Source organism: Phoxinus phoxinus, assembly GCF_949152265.1.
Source record: "Phoxinus phoxinus genome assembly, chromosome: 16".
Classification (NCBI taxonomy): domain Eukaryota; kingdom Metazoa; phylum Chordata; class Actinopteri; order Cypriniformes; family Leuciscidae; genus Phoxinus; species Phoxinus phoxinus.
The window spans coordinates 27,802,643-27,827,777 of NC_136891.1; the positions used below are offsets into that span (position 1 = coordinate 27,802,643).

Genomic DNA, 25,135 nt, shown 5'->3' on the forward strand with positions numbered 1-25,135 from the left:
TGGCTGTAATCACTAGACATGCACTAGCAGAACTCTGAGAGCTGGGGCTTGAGAGATGCAATGGGTAACAGGGGCAATCATCTCAGCAGGTTACATGGCTGTTATCTGACATACTGAATGCAGGTTCACAAGGAAAATGGGAGAAAAGCATTTCGTCTGAGCTTCTGCTTAAAGCCCTGGTCTCCTGTGGAGATGACTACCTTGTTACATTTACAGAGCCATTACAGTGCATTATGAGCCCTTGTTAAAGGGCACAATTTACTACCATTCACTTCTATTCCCTGTGGTACAAAAACTATGACTGTAAATAGGCCAACAACATTAGACCCGCTTCTCCATTTAAATTATTTGTTTGTCTTCCATTTGTGCTGCAAATGTGCTTTTATTCTTTTTTTCATTGTCTTTGGCTGTAGGTTAAACGATTTGGACAAGTAAAAAAAAAAACTGCATTATCTTCAGTTACATAAAATGACAGGCCTGTTGTTTTATTGGATTGAAACCATTGTAGATTGTGCTGAAATTGCAGATTCTTCATATCATCCGTGCATTGGTTTTGAGAGTTGTTATTTGGTCAAGTTTGAGTAATTCTAGTAGTTTGTGGCAAGCTTTGCCTCGCCGCAGCCTAAATCACACTGGATTGCTTGTGTATTTGATTAATGAGTTAAAACATGGTATTATAAGTCAAATATGATAAATGTTCCTTGTCTTTGTTTTCTTGTGAGATTCAGTATATAACCTGCTTATTATTATTATTGTTTTATCCAGTGAATGTAGATAAAGAGAGGGTGCACGTAATCTGCTATTTTATCTTAATAATTCAATGAATGTGTTGTCTTGTCAGCCATCATTGTCAGCATGCACTTGCATAGTTTGCTTTTTAATAATTGATCAGCTGTGAGATCAGATTTTATGAATTTATGCTTTTTGCACGTTTTTTTGCAAAAAACTTTTACTGTAATACTAATGGTTATACATTATTTTAAGGTGGTTATGTGTACTTATATGTTTAAGTAGGCAATATTAATTACCAACATGTACTTAGCAGTGGGGTTAGAGTTAGTTGCATGTAATTATGCATAATTTATTCTTATTAGTATAATATGGACACTGTAAAATTGTAATTTTAAAAGTAATTTTAAGAGTACACATTTCCATGTCAAATTGCCAAAACATGACAAATATTTTTTTGTATAATCTGTGGTGTTGTGCTTGGATTATAAATCTGGATGAGAAGTCATTAGTGAGTCTGTAGTTCATGTTCAGCCATTTTAATACTCAACAAAATATTAAACTCAACATTTCTGATTTGCTGCTCAAGAAACATGTATTATTATTATTATTATTATTATCAATGTTGAAAATGAAAACAGTTGTAGGCCTACTGCTTAATATGTTTTGAGGATTCTTTGATGAATGGAAAGTTAAATAAACAGCATTTATTTGCATTCATTAAATTGATTTATTAAATGTATTAAAGCATTTATTAGATAGAAATATTTTGTTACATTATAAATGTCTTCACTGTCCCTTTTGATCCATTTAATGCATCATGAAAGTATACATTTCTCTCTTTTTTAATCTTACCACAAAATAATAATAACAAATGTTTCTTGAGTAGCAGAGCAGCATATTAGAATGATTTCTGAAGGATCATGCTGAAGACTAAAGAAATTATGTTGACATCACAGACATAAATTACATTTTTACATTTATTAAAGTAAAAAAAAAAAAAACTTTCATTTGAAATAATTTTTCACAATATTACTGTTTGTGTTTTTACTGTATTTTTGTTATGAAATAAATGCAGCCTTGGTGAGCATAAGAGACTTAAAAAATGCTAATGTTTCCAAACTTTTGACAGGATTTGATAAAATTTGCACACACTTGTAATGCATGTAAAAGGAAAATATAATGCATAACAGAAAAGCTCCAGCTGTTAAGTGTAGAAGAAAACAATTAATCAGGTTCATGAGTAGCCGGCGCCCTGCATATACTGAGCGCTTGAAAAGCAGATGTTCAGCAGCAGGAGGAGGAGGAGGTGATTCAGGCGGGTGTGGTCGATGACGTGCAGACTCTCAAATAAGTACGAGCGTTCGGTGACAGACTGAGCAGAGCACACTTTAACATGTATCCTGACAGCTCATCAAAAGACTGGCCGTTTCCCCTTCCACAGGCTTTTACCCGCGATCAAATCCAGCAATATTTTTCTCGTCTGGGATAATTATCGACTTCAAGCCTCACAGTGGACCATCTGCTGACATCGATTGCAACAGGTAGACTGCCTGTCTTCCAGCGTCCGTTGGTAGCATTGTGGCCGGGTAAACTTTCGTCCTACATCAATCGGATTGCTGTGTGTCATTTCATTCAGCGCGTGTGCTCGATTACAGTACATTTGTTTACGTGTGCACTTTTCAGACTAAAATTTATGACGTAAACAGGTTAATGAATGGAATTATGCAGAACGTCAAATTAATTTACTTTAACTCGACACGAGGATGAAAGGTTTAACGCTCAGCGACCCTTGATATTGATCTCCACCTTGTTTGAAACCACTCGTATTAAAATAACAATGTATATTTTGTTATCATTAGGCTTTATTTCACTGTTATTTTATACAATACATTAGTATAGGCTATGTAGCCTACGATATTACATGTACATACTGTCTGAATGACATACTAAATGTATGAACAGTAAAGAAACTTGACTGTTTTTAAATTTGTCTAGTTGATAAACGAGGACTGTTTTAAACTGAACTGTGATAAATAATCACTTTAAAAATATTGACACAATAAGGTGATCAAGTCCTTCATCTGAATGATCTGTCATAGGCTACATCTTAAAACATGAATAGTTAATTCATCAAAATAATAATTAAAAAAAATACTCTCCAGTGATTGTAACTGTAGTATATTTAATACCATTAGCCTACTTAAAATTAGTTTTTTTTTTTTATGAATGAGGCAAAAAGTACAGAAAACTGCTGGAGATAGTTTACCTGATTTACTGAATGGGCCACATTAATGACGACCTGCTAAATTTTAGCTACACTTTGAAAAATGTACACAAATTTATGTATAGTTGATAGCTATAAGTGGATAAAACACTGGTCAAATAGACTACTTATAAATTACTTGTAAAACTAAAAGATGTCAGCAATGATGTCAGTGAGCTGTGACCTTGTTGTGACCTCAGCAAGCGGTGACATTTAATATGCAAATTTCTGATAAAACTTTTGTTGTACAGTAAAACTTTAGTCAACAAGTTTTTAATCTGTGGTAAAGACACGGGTCTATCCATCAGTGACAGTAATACTTCTACTTTTATACAGTATGTGATTTCAACTATTCAAACTTGACTAGAACGGCTGAAGACTGTCAGTAGGATTGTTTAATAACAGGCAGATTGTGCCAAATAGGCTCTTTGCAGTTTCCTTTTATCCGCTCTCAATTAAATAGGCCATTTCAGCTTTCCCTTTAAACTGGACAACATTTTTCATGTGAACTCCTGCAGCAGGGAATAGAAGTAAAATGACTAAAATTAAAATGATGAAATCTCTTTTTTTTCTTTTGCCTTTAAAAAAGTTTTTTGTATTTTTTTTATGATTAATAAAATAATACATGACATAAATTCATGAAATACATTCTTCTGTGTTGCCAGTATATGGACAATTATCTTACAGATGGACAAAATCCTGATACTGAACAATATACTGTTTATTGGTACAGAGAAATATAGAAATATATAGAGATGGTGCTGCTGCCTCTCTGCTGAGATTTCCAGTAATTACGATTATAGTTGGTAGCATTCACTGAAGACATATGGAATACATAAAAATTACTACCAGCGCCATCATTTTGCGCAGTGACTGTGGTCTAGTCAAAGCAGATCTGCATCAAAGCATCAAATGCACAAAACGTCTGCATAACATATTCTTAAATATAAATATGGCATAGTACGTGTTTGATTTATGTATTTGGCAAAGCACCTTTGCATTCAAATGATTAGTTATATCAGTTCTTGCTTTCCCTGGGAACCTACAGTATAACCTTCTGTTGCTAACATCACGTTTTACCTCTTAAACTACAGGAACACTTATTAAAGCAATAAGTCCCATGAAGCCGTGGTTTACAGAGAATTTAGAAAAGCTAAGTGACGATGATAGGCTCGACGGGGAGCGTCTCAGCTGTTCTAAATTCACTGTAAACCCCAGCTTCACGGGGCTTATTGCTTTTATAAAACGGTTTGACCATAAACGTATTTCTTTTAATGAGGTCACAGGTGTGTATCATTGCAGAGTAATTTAAAACAGCTTCAAACATGGCTCAACCAATCAGAATCAAGAACCGGAGCTATCAGTTTTATAAAATACATTACAGCGCTCCATTTTTACGTGCACTATATTATTAGAAAAGGTTGATATTCTTAAGGGTTTGCATTAGGCTCAGTGGTGGTCTTCCCCCTGGTTCCCAGCACTCCTGCACAGGGCATGGTTTCCGTCGCTCCTTCTTTCCCTTTATCCGTTTTCCGCCAGAGAAGGGAGTGAGGGAAGCTGGAGAAGGGAGATCACACCGCGGCCTTGGGCTTTTGTTTTTGGTATGCACTGCTGGCCGGTGGCCGGGCGCTCTTTTGCCTCAAGAGCACGCATCATGCCAGACTGGTTGTCAGTAGAGAGTTGATGCAGGCAGATTCAGTCTGTGCTTTCCAAGTCTCCTCCTTCTCTCTGTCTTCCATTCTATCTTAGTCTTTCTTAGCCTCCTAAGAATTATAGGAGTTGGAGGTTACTGGGTTTTAATGGGAAGAGTGGTTTCTCCATTATCATAATGGTGGGAATGAACAGTGTGTTACTGTAAGTGTTCATTACAGATTGGTAATGAGGTATTTGACAATGTCGGAAAAAGTCATTTGCATAGTGACATTTATGAGGTTCATGAAGCTACTAAATGCACATAGTACATTAAAAACACCTAACTAAAGAGATGACACTACCTGCAGTGTAAAAGAATGTAATTGTAGAAAGTAATTGAAATAGCTTGTGAGGACATTCCATAGGCGTAATGGTTTTTATACTGTACAAACTGTATATGCTATCCCCTTACACTGCCCCTATCCATAAACCTGCCCTTCACAGGAAACATTCTGCATTTTTACATTTTTAATAAAACATTGTTTTTTTTGTTTTTTTAAGCTATTTGAATAACGAGGACTCATGAAATGTCCTCATAAATCACGTTTAAGTTGTAATACCAGTGTAATACACATGCCATTATACAGATTTGTGTCCTCATAAATTACAAAAACAAGAACACACACATACACACACACACACACACACACACACAAAACGGCAGCTGTGGTTGCCAAAATTTCACCTTAAAAATACTTTGTTGTTTCCATTGTTGCAGGGTTGCATATTACTGCCTGTATCACACACAAAAAACGAATGTGCACTATAGATAACAAAATATAAAACAAACACAACTATTTAAATAAAATATAATCATATGTGGTCTCACCTTTTACCGTTTTACATGTTATAATATTAATGTAATTCATAGTTTTTTTTACTTCTAAAAATATACATTTGACAATATTTTACTGTAAACTTACATACAATGCAATGCTAAACCAGTTAAAAATGTTCTCTGTGGACAATAAGGTAACTTACAGTTAACCAATTAACAGGTTTTCACTGGAGCATTTTATAGGCTAGTCTTTTTCTGTAAATTTACACACACAAAAGTACAGTGTGTGATGTGAAAAAAGTATATAATTTGACATATTTGTGACTTGTCATGCTGATGGAAAAAGAGGTAATGAGTGCCTTTAGTTTAGGATCAGTTATTTAAATTTTAAACATACTATAATCATTATTATAATACTTATTATTTATTGTAATAATAATAATAATAATAATATAAATTAAAGGTATAGATAAAATATTGTTTTAATTATTTATAAAAAATAAAAAAAAGGTTAGCAATATAGGTTGCTTTGTATATCACCACATAACTTCCTTTCTGGCATTTTGCAGGTACTTGTGCTGTGTGCAGGGTATGTTTTGGCCAGTTGCCTGTCTTCTGCACTGAAACGAGGGTTCAAAAGTCCTCAGCTGACTCACGTTGGCAGTCTGGAGAAACGGTGTGGCTAACTGCCTCTCTCGCTAGTACAGACTACAATACTGTGTAGGTAAGAGTCACTTTAACAGACTTCTGTGTTAACATTAAGAACTAAAATGTGCCATTAGAAAGACAGCACTGCAAAGAGCAGAGAGAAATAGAAATGTGTCTTTATTATGCCTTGATTCATTTTAATGGTTATTCTGTGTAAGAGAAATGTACGTTCCTGAGGCATATCTTTAGGCCTCTTTGAACGCAACCTGTAGCTTCACACCATCACCGAGCTGTATGCAACAGGCTGGGTTAAGTGTAATGAACTGGCCTAAAATAGGCAGATTTGCTAGACACGCAGCTGCTTTTTCAGTGTTCACAAGCTAAACGTTTTAAACAAACATCTGCTATTAAATTGTAGTGAGACCAGCTTTATGAGCGTGCCGGAAGAGCGTGGTGCTAGCAATGTCGAGGTCAATCCAGGGAATGCATGAACAGATAAAATGTATATCTTGAATGCAACATAATTCACCTTGGATAGAAGCATCTGCCAAATACATTTGAGTGTATATGAATGTGTAGACAGATCACATTTTACATGTGTTATGACAGTGATACATATTTATATAAAGTGGAATTTAATTACATTTTTCAGTTTTTGTTGGTGGAACACAGTGTTTAATAGTCTAATCCTCCTCAATCTTGTCTTGTCACTCATTCTGCATGAAGGACTTGCCGGTAATCATTAACTTAAGGATGCATCCTGTCTTGGCCCTCCGCTGTGCAACTCCTTTTTTCTGGTTGAAACTTAATGAAAAGAAATATATTACTGGTCAAACGTTTGGGAAGAGTAAGATTTTTTTCGAAAGTATTTAACACTTTTATTCAGCAAGGATTATTAAATTGATAAAAAGTGACAGTAAAGACATTTACATTGTTATAAAAAAAAACTATTTCAAATAAATGCTATTCTATTCATCAGGCAATCCTGAAAAAAATGTGAGCAACAAAACTTTTGTCAACATTTATAATAATAAGAAATATTTCTTGAGCACCAAGTCATCATATTAGAACGATTTCTGAAGGATCACGTGACACTGAAGACTGGAGTACTGATGCTGAAAATTCAGCTTAGCCATCATAGGAATACATTACAATTTTAAATATATTAAAATAGAAAACAGTTATTTTAAATTGTTGTAACATTTCACAATATTACTGTTTTACTGTATTTTTAAATTGAGCACAAGAGACTTTAAAAAATACATAAAACAATCGTACTTTTCAACCTTTACGGTTGTGTTGAAAAGCCATAGTTTCAGTTCTGGTTGCTGATTGGTGAATACTGCATTCCTGCTTTGCTAAAACACACAATATATTAATGGCTATGAAATGAAACACGTTCACCTAACTATTCAGTACGGTATATATATCTAAGCGGTGGCAACAACATTGAACTTACAGTATATCTTCTAGTGTGGAAGCTTTTGATGCCAAGGACCCCCGACATTAAACAAGGGACCCTTTCCCCAAATAGACTTTATTTAATTGTATATAAACTCATTTATACTGTGCGTTAAAAAGCCTTGGCCACCAGAGAACTTGATTTTTTTTGGTATGGCTGCTTAATTTTTTTCCAACTCATTTCTCAACTTAAACTGAAATCTTCTTGTCGATTATGCAATAGGCTATGCCGCGTTTCAGTATCGATGACTAAGGAGTTCAACATGACATACATCAACAGTCCCCTGTTGATGGTGCGACAGCGCTGAACTCATCTACCTTCACCATGTCCGAGTATCCCGAGGGAGAAAGCCCTCTGCTCCAGCTGCAGGACGTGGACTCCAGCAGGGTGGGAGGCCACATCCTCTCTCCTATCTTTAACTCCTCCTCTCCATCCCTGCCGGTGGAGAGCCATCCCGTCTGCATCCCATCACCCTACACAGACCTCGGCCATGACTTCACCACTCTGCCCTTCTACAGTCCCGCTCTGCTGGGTTACGGCACGTCGCCCCTGTCCGAGTGCTCCTCGGTGAGGCAGTCGCTAAGCCCCACCCTCTTTTGGCCACCGCATAGCCAAGTTTCCTCACTTGCATTGCATCAAACACAGACTCGACTACAACAAAACCATCCAACTGGTGGGACTTGGACGGAACTTACACCACATGATCACAGCGAAGAGGAATACAGGTACAAATCTTTTTTTTAACTTCAGAAGGTGACGTAAATCTGTCTGTGTGTCTACTGGGTTTAAAGCTGCTCTGATGCATATGTCCGCTCCCCTTTATAGAAAACCGCTGGTGAAGAGGGTAGCAGATGCAGAGGAGACTTCGGCCTCTTTGAGAGGCAAAGCTGACATGCACTACTGTGCCGTCTGTAGTGATTACGCCTCTGGGTACCATTATGGCGTGTGGTCGTGTGAAGGATGCAAAGCCTTCTTCAAGAGGAGTATACAAGGTATCACTCTCTCAAAAGTACATTGCACTGATATGATGTACTAGTAGTAATCTGACGATAATTTTCACATTATTGACAATATCTAATAAATGGCTGATATTCAAATTAATTTGTCAAGTCAAGTCGACTTTATTTATATAGCACTCTTTACAATAAAGATTGTTTCAAGCAGCTTTACAGTGATAACAGGGAAATAATGAAGTTTGTTTCGGCTGTATAGCAGACTTAGAAGAATAGAAGAAGATAGTGTTAGTGTCATTCATTTATCTAAATTAATTAAAAATAAAACACTAAAAACTAACATTGATAATTTTCATTGTTTGGCCAATAACAGATAAATGGCTGATAGTAAAATTCAATTAGTCCAAATTAATAAAAAAATCATACACTTAAAAATTAAGCTAAAAGTATTTTAAATGCAAATTTGTGTGTAAAAATAAAAAAAAAGCACATTCAGGCAATCCAAATTGATCATCTACAGTATTAAAAAATGGGTATTCATTTTGAGATTTGCTAAAGATTACAGTTAACAGCGTTATTAATTAATAATGTTTTTAAAGACTAAGTGAGCGATGATCCAAGTGTAAATATATATATATTCTGGTATATACTGGTAAATTTAAAAAATACTCCATCCCTTCTATGAAGATTACAGTTTGAAAATCTCCCACTTAAATTTATAGAATATTCAGCATTCAAAATGTAACTGAGGGTGATGATTGCGTCATCGTAAATTTGCATTCTGATTTGCGAGTGGTCTTGTCTTACTGGCATATACTGTATATTTATCCATGCATAGCCATCTTCACAGTGCATAAAGACGCCTTCACAGCCATCTTTCCCTTCAGAAATGCTAATTTAGCCAATCTTATTACATGACTCTGGAATAATTCATTCTAATTGGTCAAGCGTGACCTTCTGTGGTCAAAATTTTTAAATAACGACTTCTAAAATGTATTATTTTTCCATTGTCCCAGACAACCAATTGTGTACACAGCTGTGCTATCTTCATGTCTCTAAAAGACCACTCTGCTATACTTTGGGGTCCTTTAAACATAGAAGCAGTCTTTTATTGTCAGACTTGTTGCGATTTGAACACGCATCTGTTCAGTGGCTAATAGGGAACATCTGATTCGTTTTCTCAGGACACAATGACTACATCTGCCCTGCCACCAACCAGTGCACCATCGACAAGAACCGCCGCAAAAGCTGCCAGGCCTGCCGACTCCGGAAGTGTTATGAAGTTGGAATGATGAAATGTGGTGGGACGCTGTCTCCTTTGTTCTAACAACACCCTTTTTACACCCACACAGTTACCAAATACTTAATGAGAGATTGCTGAGTGCTGAATGTCCAAAGTCATTGACTTTATGTTCCAATATTAAGCAGCTATCGTGCCGTGAAGTTGTGATATGCATCAGCGTTTTACCGATAATGTGATAGATCCCTGATTATTTATAGATGTTGGTCAAATGTTGCACCAAAACAACCCAGATGCAATACTCAAAATTCATCTCATCATACATAATTCTTTGTTTTAAGTTTTCTAATAATATGACTTCACACAATTTTGAAGCAGACAACAGTAAAAGGGTCTGGTAGGTCTTGTGTTTAGTCTTTTGAGCTGTTTGTGAGTTGGGTGAGTGTCTCAGAGGGCTTTTCCTCCAAAGAACAGTGCTAGCTGAATTAAGTCTGTGTTGCTGTGGAGACTGTTACTGTCTAGCCTCATCCACTCTAGTAATTGCTGTTTTAGGGCAGTCTACTTTCACAGCTTTGCTTCAAGGTTAGAAGAGAAAGTGATTTACTCTTATCTCACTGGTTGATGTGTTTGGTTTGAGCTCTTTAGGCTTCATCATACATCAAATACAGTTTTGTAATTAGTTTTTGCAGCTTTCTGGCTTTGCCTTCTGCTCGCCCATATTTTATACCGGTAGTCATATTTTGCCCCCCATTTTTCCCAACAACATTTTTGAAGACCCCCTCAAAATATGACCAGTTTTTCTGCTGTAATTCTGCTTGTTTTTAAACTTTTACTGAGAATATTAGTATATTAAATTAAACAATAAAAAATAAATAGCATTTTAAATTTGATATTTTTAATATATTAAAAATTATGTATTAATTTAAATACTTTTAAGTAATCCTCTGGTTGAGATCCTCTGCTTTAAGCCAAATCTGGAATTAAAGGGGGAGTGTGTTATTTCTGCGCTGCTAGTAACACCAAACGTAACTGCAAAGGCAATGAATGTTCCCGAACACTCCCTCTGTCTACCATTGTTCGGACAAAAACACAGTCCCGCCCACATTCACACCATTGGTTGCGACAGTGTTGCTGTACTGGTCAGGATTATCAAACAAACATGATGGCAATGTTTTGAAACAGTGTTTGCACTTTGTGGACCTTTGTGGACGAATGAAAGACTCTTCATAGTAGATTGTACTTGAAACAATTTAATATAAAAACAATTATCCAGTTCACTTTATTATCATATCATTTGCTATTAAAATGGATAATTACTTGTATATTTACTCCAGTATAATCCTTTCAACCGGCATAGACGAGGCGGAAGTGAATGGTGCAATTACGTTGTGTGTTTTACAGGGTTACGGCGAGATCGTGGCACCTACCAACAAAGAGGAGCACAGCAGAAGCGACTGGCACGATTCTCTGGCAGGATGAGCACCGGTGGCCCGAGATCTCAAGAGATAAAAAGTGTCCCGTGTCCCCTCAGTGGGAATGAGGTGGTTAACATGGCGTTGAGCCCTGAGGAACTAATCGCTCGCATCATGGATGCAGAGCCACCTGAGATTTACCTCATGAAAGACATGAAGAAGCCATTTACTGAGGCCAACGTCATGATGTCACTGACCAACCTGGCTGACAAAGAGCTCGTTCACATGATCAGCTGGGCCAAGAAGGTCCCAGGTGAGTCAGTGTATAACCAGATTTAAAAGAAAAACTGATTCGGTTATAACATTAGCTCAGTGTGTTACTGTATTTCTGTTGGTTCATAGAACTTTTCCTATAACACAAACTGCAAATCCACATGGAATTGAGGTATTTGGTCATAGCATGTGTCCGTTTGTAGACCAAACCCGGAAGGCTGATTCACTATGGATTCCCTCTGGTATATCGAATGGGTTTTAGAGTAGGAGTTTTGGATTTATGTGTACACTACAGTAATGGATGTGGTTAATATTACTCGAAGAGAATTTGTCGTTTATCATTTATATTCAAAATAAATTGCATTACATCATACCCTGTTCAAACATGAATTTTGAAACTGTTTTGTGCTTTTGAATTATATTTCAATGATTTAATTGCATTCCCCCTAGAAACTTGGGGGGAAATTTGTCCGCAAAACCTATTTTCTCACAAATTTGGTGATAAAAAAAGAAAGAAATTGAGGTGTGAGGGAAAAAATCTTTTTTTTTGCGAGCCAGCCTAGTTTCTTGGGGGAAAGCAATACTTTTGTGAGTGTTGTGAGTGAAGGCAAAAGCATTAAATATAATTTTTCCTTCCGTACACCAATATGTAATATATATTTTTCTGTAGTTAATGGGAAGTGATTCACAAGTTTATTAGTCGGAAATCTGCATTGAGAGGCCTCTTAAGAAGCATCCGAATTTGTTTAAATATACTTGATGTCTTCTGTTTTCTGATCTGATATATCACTGCCATGAATATTTGTCTTTTGAGATGGGCAGTCTTTTATTAGTGAATCATCACGTTCTAATTCTGAACATGAACAGTGTGTTTATTTTGAGAACATCAGCAAACTTTCCCTCAGACTCTTCTGTTGAAGTTGTTGTGCAGTTGGTAACAAGTGCTTATTTCTGCCGCAGGTTTTGTGGAGCTCAGTCTTTTTGACCAGGTCCACTTGTTAGAGTGCTGCTGGTTAGAGGTGCTGATGCTGGGACTGATGTGGCGCTCTGTTAATCACCCTGGAAAGCTCATTTTCTCTCCAGACCTCAGTCTCAGCAGGTAACTAGTGTGAGCTAATTGTGTTTATCCTTCACATTGCCTAATTTATGAACGGGCACATCCATCTCTCCGTGCTTGAATTCATCTCTCCGAGTCCCTTCTCACATGCTTTAGGTGGTCAGTATTTTTATGCAGCTATCCCAAATGATACTGTGTGCCAGTGTAGTATGAAATCATTTATGGGTGATTAAAGTAAATGATTATGTATTCTGATGTACAGACACCAGTTACCTTTCTTGTCATGTCAATGTTAAAACACATTAGCCTTTTTTTTCCCAATAAATGTATGCAAAAAATGCAGTTCATACATCTCTTCTATGAAGAGCATGTTTTTTATTTCGTAATTAAAATTAATTTTGATATACTCAGCACTTTAAAAAACAGCACTTTTGCTAAAATATGATCAATATTTGAAAACTTTTGTCTGCCTAGTCATAGTGTGGGACCAACATGCAGAAAAAATAAAACAAGAAATTATATCATATTCAAACTTGTTTTACATATAATCATTGAGAAAATTACACTTACATTCAAGTTGAAATTACACTTACTTTTGAATATATTTGTTACACCACAATTTATTAGCAATAAATATTAATGAATAATAATATGAATATTTATTACATTTAAATTACATTAGTCTTCAGAATGGTACAAACGTTTTTCAAATTCATTTGAAACTATCATCAATATAAAGAGTGTATGTTTCTGATAACTTTGTGTGTATGTGTGTGGGTGGGTGTTTTCACACTGCAAGAAGCTTAGTATAAACAACTGTGTATTCATAAAATAAGCTTTGTAGAATATAGCGAAACATCTCTAGAATACAGCTGTGAAACAAAATCAGCGTTTTGGCCAGATGTGTCCAGATGTGTCACAGCGAGTGTGAGGCTTGGTGTGGTGGGAAACAGAGAGCTGCCAGTATAACTGTGGGAAGACAGAAACTGATCCTGCCATGGCTTCTCTGTTATCAAGCCCCCTCTACTCCGCTGCCCTTTGTACCCCTCTAACATGGTGTGTACCCATGTTGTAATGCCAGAAAAAAAAAGAAAACGTGGCCAGGGTTACGAATGCTCTGCAGACTTTATACTGAACTACTCTTCCAATCCGTTCTAGTCATGGGTGGGTTTGCTGTAAATATGCATCTGACGCCAGCCATTTACTGTATTTTCATGGGCTTGGAGAAGGAATTCATTGTATCATAGCCAACTGGGTCCATGAGTTGAACTGGGTGATGTCAACATCAAAAAAATTGTGATTTTTCTTTTCTTTTTTCTTTCTGACTACATCTGCCAATAATGACACTCAGTATTTTTTGACACAAATACAAATTCCCTAAAATAATAGTTACATATAGAAGTGAGGTACAATGACTCAATTATTTAGCACCCCTGATGTTTAAGTTGTGAATAAGTCTCGTTTAATGCGAAATGGTAGTATCTTTGTTCTCTCTGTTCTCACACGTTTTAATGAAGTGTTAGCGCCACCCTGGACTCATTCACTGCTGCGGGTCCAGTTGTAGCACCTCTTAGCGTCCTCTGATTTTCCATTGGCCATTTCGCTTTGTATAGAATTGAGCATTCGTGCTTTCAGTAGGTGCGAGGTTTGGAATACGGCTAGTTAGGTTTGAGATTGATGCTAGGTCCCGCGTTTCTGATGAGGTAAGCTTATTTTGTGTCTTTGTGCTCGGCAGGGACGAAGGCAGCTGTGTGCAGGGGTTTGTGGAGATCTTCGATATGCTGCTGGCAGCCACGTCCAGGTTCAGAGAACTCAAGTTACAGAGAGAGGAGTACGTGTGTCTCAAAGCCATGATCCTCCTTAACTCCAGTAAGTCTTCTTCTTATTAAAGGGCTTTTGAAAAGTGCATGCATTTATACTACATTTATTACTAAAACAAATTTATTTTTTATTAGATAATGAATGTGCATGTTTTGTTGACGTTCCCCATAGGACAGAAACATCACAGTGGATCTCATTGTAATATCTCATGTGTTTATGCTAGAAGTAAATAGTGACTAGCATAAGTTTCCACTATACTTATATATTAAAAAAATTGCCTCATAGGATCCATTCATATTTAATCCCAATATTTAATATTAATCCATGAGTAATTTTTTTTTCTATCATAACTATTTTCATATATAAAGTTTTTTGTATAGATTTGCAATTCAAAAGAAAAAAAATTGATGAATAGGGTTAAAAACAACATCTTTTATTTAAGATAGAAATATTTTGTGACGTTATAAATGTTTTTACTGTCACTTTTGAATAAACCGTGCTGAATAAAAGTATGAATTTCTCTTGTTTTTTTTTATCGTACTAAACCAAAACTTTTGAATAGTAGTGTATATTTTTTTCTAAATCAGTTAAAGGAACACTCCGACTTTTTGGGACTTCATTCTATTCAACTTATCCCCCAGAGTTAGATAAGTCCATACATACCTTTTTCATCTCCGTGCGTGCTATAAGTCTGTTTGACGCACCCACCGCTAGCCTAGCTTAGCACAAAGACTGTATGTAAATGGTTGCAGCTAGCATACTAATCCAAATAAGTGACAAAATAACGCAAACATTTTCCTATTTACATGTTGTGATTTGTATAGTCACAGAGTGTACAAAAAACAAAGTCACATGAGACGCAGACATATTTTAACCGTATAAATACTGGGAACTATATTCTCTATATTCTCTGCTACTTGGGCGGAGTGATAACCGCAGCACCTGAGACGCGCCGTGGTGAGGAGCAGAGAGTTCGTTCAGAGCGCGTATCAGGTGCTGCGGTTATCACTCCGCCCAAGTAGCGGTGCTTCGCTTTCAGAGAATATAGAGAATATAGTTCCCAGTATTTATACGGTTAAAATATGTCTGCGTCTCATGTGACTTTGTTTTTTGTACACTCTGTGACTATACAAATCACAACATGTAAATAGGAAAATGTTTGCGTTATTTTTTCACTTATTTGGATTAGTATGCTAGCTGCAACCATTTATATACAGTCTTTGTGCTAAGCTAGGCTAGCGGTGGGTGCGTCAAACAGACTTAAAGCACGCACGAAGATGAAAAAGGTATGTATGGACTTATCTAACTCTGGGGGATAAGTTGAATAGGCTGAAGTCCCAAAAAGTTGGAGTGTTCCTTTAACAATGTTAAACGAAGCCATAATAATAAACAACTAATACTACTAAATTGCTACTAATAAACAAAATTGGGAAACTTTTGTTTTATAATTTGCTAAATGGTGGGATTTTTTTTTTTTTTTTTAGCAACAACTGCCGGCATAAATGTATGCATTCTATCTCTAGCACTGGATTGTAATTTTAAAAGAAATCCAGCATGATGAACAGCATAATTTCAGCAACAAACAAACTCTTTGTGTTCCTTTGGGTCTGTATATGTTGCCTCTCTTTTCTACTCGCATCGTTCCTGCTGGGATTCAAACCGCCGTTTCTGGTGGGCGTTCTAACCAGCCTCTAGCATCAGCCGCTACGGTGCCTCTTGAGACCAGGGGAGTGAGGTTTAATCTCACAGCTCTTGCTAGCTGGCCCCCTAAATCTTCATCCCACCCGGGTCACGGCACCAATGTAACCCCTCTGGTTCTTCGATCCGGCCTTTCTGGCACGGGAGGTGGGCGCCGCAGCCTCTAGCGCGCCTCTTGAAGCCAGGGGAGTGAGGTTTACCTGCTCAGCTCTTTACTAGCGGGTCCTCCGGTACATTTATCATAAATTAATGTTATGGCCTAGCGCTTAAGCTCCAAAAGCAGGTTCGATTCCAGCTGGTGTCATGCACCAATCATACTCCCTTTCATTTCCTTTCCTCATAGTGTCTCTATCAAGTGGCATAAGGCCAAACAAACGCCTGACCTCCACAGAGCTGTAATAAATAGTGTTGACTCGTAACTCAGAAGGTTACTACTATCCCCGCTTTAATTGAAGGGAGTCTTGGCAAGGCCAGTAAAACGCTCACACTGTAAAGTCTTGATGGGGACAACATGCCTGCTTTAAGGAGCTCTCCACGCTTTCAACCCAACTATCCATTTCATTGCAAACGCTTATGTAAGTAACAGGCAGTACCTGGTTAGTGTTTAATGTCTGAAGGAACCAATATTTCTTCCTGCTCCGATTCCTCTGAACTTTTGATCTTTCTTTCCCTCATGCATTATCTCTTTATTCTCAGCCCCCAACAGCTGTCTTCACTTTGTCTGCTCTTTGTCAATTTCTTAATCGCTCCAGATGTGTTGCGTTGTTTTTGAATTGGATATTCTTTAAATTGGATGCTTATTTGGGTATCACTCTCTATTATTTCAAATGGCCGTAAATGTCTCATCATGGCTCGAATCTCTGTGAACCTGCGCTTGTGCGTCATTGCAGACATGTGTCTGAGTTCGTCGGAGGGAGGAGAGGAGCTCCAGAGCCGGTCGAAGCTGCTGTGTCTGCTCGACTCGGTGACGGATGCTCTGGTATGGGCCATCTCGAAGACGGGCCTGAGCTTTCAGCAGCGCTCCACCAGACTAGCCCATCTGCTCATGCTGCTCTCCCACATAAGGCACCTCAGGTACAAACAATAAATGCAGTGCTTTCACTCAGAATAGGTGGCTTGTGGTCTGGCTTCATACACAGACATTTGTCTGAATACGGCAACATTTTGTGTCGAGTCTGCAATATTTTTGGATGCAAAAATTTTTACAATTACAGTTCATTTGGACACTGCTACATTCTGCTACTCACTATTTTTGCGTTTGCATTGTCTGCTGTAATTGAAACATACATTTTTTACAGGAGTGTTTTTTTTTCTTCAGGTTGGGTTGTAGCTGTCTAAAAGTATTAATACTACTTATTTAACTAAACTTTTCAATGTCCCAGTAGTTCATTAGTTTTTTTTAAAGTAGCTTTTCCAATAGCTAATTTGTCTTGCAATTATCGGTGTAGTGAATCAGTTCTTTTAGATGGTTAATGGAAATGAATTTGTTTCTTTTTGAACCAGGTCACAAATCCAGCATTTGCTTACTAATTACTACTAATTAGAGAAATACAGCTCTGATTAAATTATATCTGATAATTATATATTTTTAAATACATTAACTTTATCTTTAATCAGCTACTTGTTGAGCTTTACTGTATTCAATGTAGCTATCATCATTTACAAAGCTTAGCTTACTATATTGAACTACTATCTATAAGATAGTAGTACTATACTTTACATATCTTATAGTTTAGCTAACTACTTTTTCAAGGTTAGCTTGACTGTATAGAAGAAGCTAGTGAGCTTGTAACCTGTCTCTGTGGTGTTGTGTGCATCTGTAACTCTCGATCTGTGCAAAACCTTCCACTGACCATCTGTAGTAACAAAGGCATGGACCACCTGCACTGCATGAAGATGAAGAAGATGGTTCCTCTGTATGACCTGCTCCTGGAGATGCTGGACGCTCATATCATGCACGGCTCCCGTCTGTCTCACTCCGGTCCTTCTCCCAAAGAGAGCACAGGCGTCCAGGAGGCCTTCACCTGCACCTCTCAGCATGCACCCTAAACTCCATCAGGTGAGAGCGCGCAACATAATGCAGACTGTGACCTTGAAATAAATACAAATAGACTGTTTAATGATGAAAATGCCTGGTTCATAAAATATGTAGTTTGTACATTTCATTTTACAGGCAGTTGCCAGATAAAATCTTTCCACAAATCCAAAAAATAAATAAAAAAAATCCCATTAAATTGCTCTTCTTTCTCTCCAGTGCTGAAGAATGATCTGAAGTTTCGGGAGGATGGACAACAAAAACAGCCACACAAAAAGCGTGGAATAGGATTTCACAAGTTGAAAAGCATCACTGATGTCTTGGATGTTCTGATGTGAAATCCTTTTTTTTTTTTTTTTCTTCACAGACAGGATGGACATGGTGTCCAATTTCTACTTTTTCTTTTCCCTTTCTATACAGTAAGCTTTCTGTAAAATAAAACAAATCAGCAGCACGATGATGCCTATAGCATCACTATAGCAACTGCTGTAGATAGAGCAGCTATTGACGACACTCTCAGAAGAAGAAGAAACTGATCAGATTCCATCACTTGCAAAATGACAGTATGGACGATGAGAGAGATTTGTGTTCAGTGTGATCAAAGACTAAATTCTGCTCCGAAGCTTTAGAAGACCTGAATCAAGCCTCTTTTTTTCTGTCGGAGCAAGAGGACTCGTGAATGTCAGCTGGATGTTTTTTTGCATTTTTGTTATTTTGTCACTTTATTTTTGACACATTGTAAAAAAAAGAAAAGAAAAAAAAAAAAGAATGTAATCTTGCTCCCTACCCAGTAAACCCCTTTAACACCATAAAGCCCTTGTACAAAACATTTATACATTTTCTAGATTGATCACGTTTATTCCACTGTGAAAACCTTTCCGTTTGTAAGATGAACCACGATACTTTTGATATTGCACTTTAAAATTTCTCTGAAATAGAAGAGCAAACCTACCTTAAAGATTTGAAGCATAAATTTTTTTTAAAAACTACTTCATTTTAATAATTGCACAAATGGACTAAAAGTATTTATAAAAAGTATTGCATCTGCCGGCAGCCATTTCAATTTTAATTGTTTTGATATTGTGTTAATATTGAATTTACAATTTGTCAAATACTAAGATTTAAAAAGCAGATGTAACAGGATTTTTTTTAAAGTAGACAATGTTTATTTTAACACACAACATAAGATTAATTTGTAAAAGGTTTTCAAACTTTAATTTCTGTAAACTTTGTGTTCTACCTTGCAGCGCATATGTAACAATGTGTTATTTACACTGGGATGAATTAAAATGTTTTGTGTATTTGACATGTTTACATTTATTTTTGTTTTGGGCTTTGCAAATACACTTGATTCAGACCATATCAAAATTGAAAAAATAAGACCCCATAATCCCAAAATAGCAGCCACCCATCATGTCACATCACAAACTGTGGATGAAAAGATCATCCTTTCCAGTTGCAAACTCTTAGAATCTTTAATCAGTGCATGATGTGCTTAAATCTAGAAATATTTCACAAAAAAGAAAAAGAAAAAAAAAAGATCAGTGATTTACATTCAAGCTCATACAATGATTGACTTCTTTACAGCATTGTGATAAGAAAAGAGAATTTTTTTTTAGATCACATCCAACTCAACATTAACAACAACAAAAAATATCTCAGTAGTATGGCTCTCAAAGGGGAATAAATAGTATAAAAATCAATTATATAAATACAACCATTAAAAATATTGCTTGGACACGTGGTGCTCCACCGCACGTCTGAGTCATGAGAACGGCTCCATCGAGTGATGTGAGGACAGTTGACGAGGGACTCATGTGGGAGGAGGACCGTTGGTGTAGCGTAACATGGGGTGGAAAGAACGGGCAAAATTGTTAGAAAGGGTGCAGCTGTAGTCTTCTTCAGAGAGAGGGACCAAGCAGGCCAGAACCAGCAGCAGGAGGAGCAGGAGATGCAGAGGGAACGCCGCTCGCAGGACCCGGTAGAAGAATGAACGCTGAGGGGATGGCTCACGCTTTGACCTGAAACAGAATTGTTGTTTTTTTACTTTTACTGCTGCTCTTTGTTTTCCAAAATCAAAATGTAATGTGTATATAATACTGGGTATGTGCATTTTTGTGCATATTTTTTATATTCTACACTTCTTTAATATATTCTAACTATCGATTAAAAATGTAAAAAGGCTAAAAATGTGTGTGTGTGCAACGGTACCGAGAGCATTCTGTGGATTTCCTGTCTCCTGCAGCATCAGCTGTGTTCTCCTGCAAGCACATGACAGACAACAGTTCACAAATGAAAACTACTCAACCAGATCCTAGCGCTCTAATTCATGAGCATGTAATATACTTTTCATTGAAATATTATTTATAGTACGACTGAACAGTAACTACCTTATCCTGGTTCAGTGCATTTATTTGTTGACATGACGGGGGGAAATTTTACTCTTAGATCAAATCATTTTAATGTATATTTTTAATGTAAGTCTCTTGTGCTCACCAAGGCTGCATTTATTTGATCAAAATACAGTAAATAAGTAATATTGTGAAATACTTCTTTTAATTGAATACATTGAATTTTCAGTAGCCAGTGTCACATGATCCTTCAGAAATCATTCTAATATGCTGATTTGATGCTCAAGAAACATTTATTATTATTATCAAAGTTGAAAACCGTTGTGATGCTTCATATTTTAGTGAAAATATAATATAATATTTATAATATTTTTTAAAAAACTTTTATTATATTTATAATTTTATGTTTGAGCTTTTTTTTAGGATTCTTTGATGAATTGAAAGTTCAGAAGCATTTATTTGAAACACTTCTTTATTTTTTTACTTTTGATAATTTTAATGTGTCCTTGCTGGAAAAAGTATTAATTTGTTTATACAAAAAAGTCTATGAATTAAGGAGAAGAGAAATGTGCTTCTGAGGGCTTGAAATGTTCAAGGTTTTAATAAATCCTCAAGGTTTGATTAAAATTTTAAACATAAACTGGCTATTAATTGACCCTTGATTAAGCTCCATCCCCTCTTTCAGTGAAGCTTTGCAGTCCCATAGGTATCAGTGCATTTTTCAGCAAAATGTGCTTATAAAGACAGTATTATTTAAATGGATATTATTAATTCATGTGTTGCATTGAAGTGACAGCATTTTTTTCCCTTTCACAATTGGTAAAAAGAATGTTGTACAGTGTCCCCTCAGTTAGCTTCCCTTTTTTACTCTTTGTTGTGTAAATGACTGGAGAATGTTTAGCAAAACGCCCTTACCAATCTCTCCTGAATCATCTGGAGATCTTGCTCGACCTGACGTGACAGCAGCCGTAGCTTGCTTCCGATGACGTGGAGTTTCTCCCTGGCTTCAGCGCTGTCCTCCCCAGCAGCCTCGGGGAGCAGCTCGGAGACGATCTCCTGCAGGGAGCTCACTTGCTCCTGCCTGCCCTGCAGCTCCTCTGCCAGATCCTGCCACCAGGGGGTGCAGAACAAAAGCTCAGACCACGAGTAACAACACGAACTAGAGATGGGATCCATGCCTGAACAGTCTTAGATGGAGAAGCTGATGTTTCAGCCGGTTTCTCTGGCTCACCTTCAGCGTGTTCCCGTGTTCCTGAAGCATGGAGGGCTGCACAGAAGGGTCGTCCATGTTCACAGTGTAGCGCCTGCTCTCTGCATGGGCCAGCCACAGCAGAAGAGAGTGGACCATCCCGTGAAACTCCTACATGAGGGCAGATGGTAAGTGATGAGGGTTAAAGTTTCATGTGGCATCAAACTCAAACGATAGACGTTCATTGAGGGTTCTATCACCTGACAGCGTCCCAGGGTGTTGCGTAGACTGTCCTCCCATCCCTCAAGGCCAGCACAAGCCTCTGTCCAGCGGTGATTCATGTTTCGCAGGCCGTCCTGAAGCTCATGTCCAGTGGACCCCTGCTGCAGCTCTCGCCCACCCAGGTTCAGAGACAGCATCATTGTCTTATAACAGGCGAATGTCTTCTGCATTTCCTGCGTAATGAGAAACAAACCAGCGTGTAAAGACAATAATATATATATTTTTAACTTTCAAGTCACTGTACTTATTCATAGTTTTCACGTGACATCACACCATTATAGCAGCGCAAAACCATGAGGGCAAAACAAGGCTTTCCTCCGCTGTCCACTAGTTAATTTGTATCCGGTTTGTACTAAGTACAAATGTACTAAGACATTAAAAGTCAGTATACAGTATACTTTTTCCCATAGAAAAATGCTTAATGTGGCTTAATGTACCAAGACAGTGAAATTGGAGGACCAAATTCATTCAAACTAAACTAGAAAGTTTCAGTTAGGCATTTTTTTCGATAGACAACCATTATAAAGAAAACTTTTTAGGGCTGGAAAATGAGTGCATTGCATTCATATACTGGACTCATCAGCTTACCTGTATATAGTATGCATCAGCAATACGTATAATACACTGAAGTTAATATTTCTTAGTACATTAAGCCAAGTAAAAAAAAAAAATCATGTTAAGTGTTTTAGAATGACAGGTTTACTATGACATGTGCTGTATTTGGAGAGCTTGCAAGTTGTTCACTATCTTTGTTTTTATCTTTTCAGAGGAGATCGAAATATTCATTGTTTGAAACGTGGGAAATTGACAGGCTTCTGCTACAGTTCAATGGATGCTTTGCCCTCCAGGTCTCTGCGGCACTAACGTGACTGACAACAATGAATAATCTACCTAATCATCAATAATATGAATCGCATTAAGAACATCAATGAAGGTGTATCGGTAATGATTCACATGTGATTAGATGCAGTGTATTACTGTAACTGAGACACTCACTTTAAGCTGTTTGACCCTCTCTTCTAAAACCTTGACACTGGCAGATGTCTCGGGTTTCTGCAGTCTATCCAGCTCAGGGGTGACACGATCCAGCCAGGAAGTGATGTCGTGCAGGTCAGAGGTCAGCTGTTGGGGGTCTCTGGTGCAGCACTGTTCCTTACTCACAGCTTGAGCCTGCAGCAGCTCCCAGCGCTCGATCACTCCTGCGGAGGAAAGAGGACACATTCACAGGACACCATTCATTTCATTCATATAACCATCTATCTACTCAACCATCTAATTATCCACATATCCATCAATACATCCATACATTCCTCCATTTGTCTAACCAACTTTCTATCCATCAATTCATCCATAAATGTGTTGATCCATCTATCTATCCTCATTTTATTTACCCACCCATTTCATTATCCATACCTTCACGTCTATCAACTACCTACTCTTTAATTTACCCACCCAGTCACCTATTTACCAATCCACCATTCCTTCATTTATCTACCCATCCACTCATCCATCCACCAATCTTGTTTACCCACCTATCCACTCATCCAACTGTTTATCCATCCATTTGTCTACCCAACTATCCATCCATTAGGCTGTAAATACAGTATGTGCTATTTTTGATAAATAAGTCTTTATGCTTTTATACTTATCTTAAAAAATAAAATAAAAAAAGCAGTCCCCTGTACATGTGATCTGCATCAGTGCTTGTACCCAACTATTTGTGAAGAATTTTGTTACATGACTCACTAGACAAAAAAAAAGGACTAGTACTAGACAGACATCCTCATGTCCCTCTGTGTCTGTACCTGACTGTTTGTCTGCAGTGCTGAGGCCAGTGAGGCCTTGTTCCTCCTGCTGTTCTTCATCATCCAGGATCATAGAAACCCTCTTCATACTCTTAATGCTGCCGCTGCACTCAGACATCAGCTGGACCTGCAGAGAGCACAGACACATCACACATGTGCCTACGTTTATACTAGCATTTATATAACATTGCCAGGCCAAAATTATACTATGATACTACTTGAGAATCCACATTTATGCTAGCAAAGTCTGGATGGGTAAAAGGGCAACATGCAAAATTGTGTAATTATGAAAGCACTGGGTTAAAAAGAAAAGGGTATATACTTACGTAGCCTTGTTTAAAATGTGTGCTTGTGTGTGTAGGTGAGGCAGAGTCCGGGTGCCTTTCAGGTATGTTTTGAAAGAGCCAATTCTGTCCTGTGAGTGAGAGAGAGAGGGAGAGAGAGATTTAACTCAATGCTCTGGACAGACATTTCATTCTGGCTGTAAAATAAAAATAGACACAAGTAGTGTAAAACTATTTTGTTTTTACAGGGGTCATATCAAATTCAAAGTTTCAGCACAAGTGGGGAAAACAAAATATTGAAATTGATCTGCATTCAAAATTTGTAAGATACAAGGGAAATCTGCAAGCTTAGCCATGTGGAGAGAATTGTTATTAGGTTTTTTATTACGCCAACACAGAAAAAAACAAAACAAAGGGAAGGGTGCTTGCTGTTGGAGATGATGTGGGGACAGGGAAGCTAACCATAATCATGTTTTTTGGGAGTGTCAGAAATTAACCCAGTTTTGGCAAGGGGTTAAAGGAAATTTGGAGGCTGTTTTTGAGGTTACGATTACTTTTAATTGTGAATCTTTATATCTGGCTAGTATTTCTTTTGAGGGGTGGAATAATAAAGATAACAAGCTGATGTTAATGCTTCTGGTAGCCAGTAAAAAGAAACTACAAGGAAATGCCTAAAACCAGAGACGCCTACAGATGATGAATGGATAGACATATTACACAATATACATGTGTGATGGAAAAGCTTTCCTTTTCCTTAAGAACCCAGATAGAAGATTTTTGTTCAATATGTTGTATATTTTTGTTATATATAAAACCAATTCACCCAGACTTTTCTTAAAACATAAATGGTGTGTAAGATCATTTTAAAGCTCCCCTCGTTCTTGTACATAGTTGGTAACATTATAAATGTCTTTACATTTGCTTTTGATCAATTTAATGTGTACATTCTGAATAAAATAAAAAGTATTAACTTCTTTAAAAAAATCTTACTGACTCCAAATGTTTGAATGGTCATGTTCCTGATAATTTTAGTCTGATCTGAACAGTTTGTGAAGAATATTTGAAAGTAACATTTAACATTACTCGTGTTGTACGCTTTGTGAAGAGGCTGTTGTTGCAGGATTGTGAAGTTGGAACTATATTAAATCCAACAGCAAATC

General features: G+C 37.2%; 2 protein-coding genes across 9 annotated transcripts in view; one reads left to right on the forward strand and one right to left on the reverse strand.

Annotated features, from left to right (window-relative positions):
- Positions 1 to 2,095: 2,095 nt before the first annotated feature.
- esr2a (estrogen receptor 2a) lies at positions 2,096 to 19,370 on the forward strand. Of its 3 annotated transcripts, none has more exons than XM_079583883.1 (11): positions 2,096 to 2,273; positions 6,035 to 6,185; positions 7,798 to 8,300; positions 8,401 to 8,567; positions 9,713 to 9,829; positions 11,170 to 11,493; positions 12,414 to 12,552; positions 14,246 to 14,379; positions 16,920 to 17,103; positions 17,892 to 18,088; positions 18,284 to 19,370. In XM_079583883.1, exons 3-10 carry the CDS (start codon positions 7,900 to 7,902, stop codon positions 18,076 to 18,078), a joined length of 1,653 nt encoding a protein of 550 aa, XP_079440009.1. In that variant the 5' UTR covers positions 2,096 to 2,273; positions 6,035 to 6,185; positions 7,798 to 7,899; the 3' UTR covers positions 18,079 to 18,088; positions 18,284 to 19,370. The 3 variants fall into 3 exon arrangements, with proteins under 3 accessions (XP_079440009.1, XP_079440008.1, XP_079440010.1); XM_079583882.1 differs by having other exon boundaries at positions 2,107 to 2,273; positions 6,035 to 6,189; XM_079583884.1 differs by having other exon boundaries at positions 2,111 to 2,318; positions 6,035 to 6,189.
- A 143-nt stretch (positions 19,371 to 19,513) lies between these two features.
- The window catches only part of syne2a (spectrin repeat containing, nuclear envelope 2a), an 89,328-nt gene continuing 83,706 nt past the window's right edge, over positions 19,514 to 25,135 (reverse strand). For all 6 annotated transcript variants that reach the window (XM_079583881.1, XM_079583877.1, XM_079583878.1 and 3 more), the window contains 8 exons: positions 24,018 to 24,106; positions 23,692 to 23,818; positions 22,883 to 23,085; positions 21,865 to 22,059; positions 21,647 to 21,775; positions 21,331 to 21,522; positions 20,276 to 20,325; positions 19,514 to 20,085 (listed from right to left, as the gene is read on the reverse strand). In XM_079583881.1, the coding sequence (XP_079440007.1) occupies positions 19,878 to 20,085; positions 20,276 to 20,325; positions 21,331 to 21,522; positions 21,647 to 21,775; positions 21,865 to 22,059; positions 22,883 to 23,085; positions 23,692 to 23,818; positions 24,018 to 24,106 (1,193 nt within the window). In that variant the 3' untranslated portion in view covers positions 19,514 to 19,877. The remainder of the gene's footprint in view (positions 20,086 to 20,275; positions 20,326 to 21,330; positions 21,523 to 21,646; positions 21,776 to 21,864; positions 22,060 to 22,882; positions 23,086 to 23,691; positions 23,819 to 24,017; positions 24,107 to 25,135) is intronic.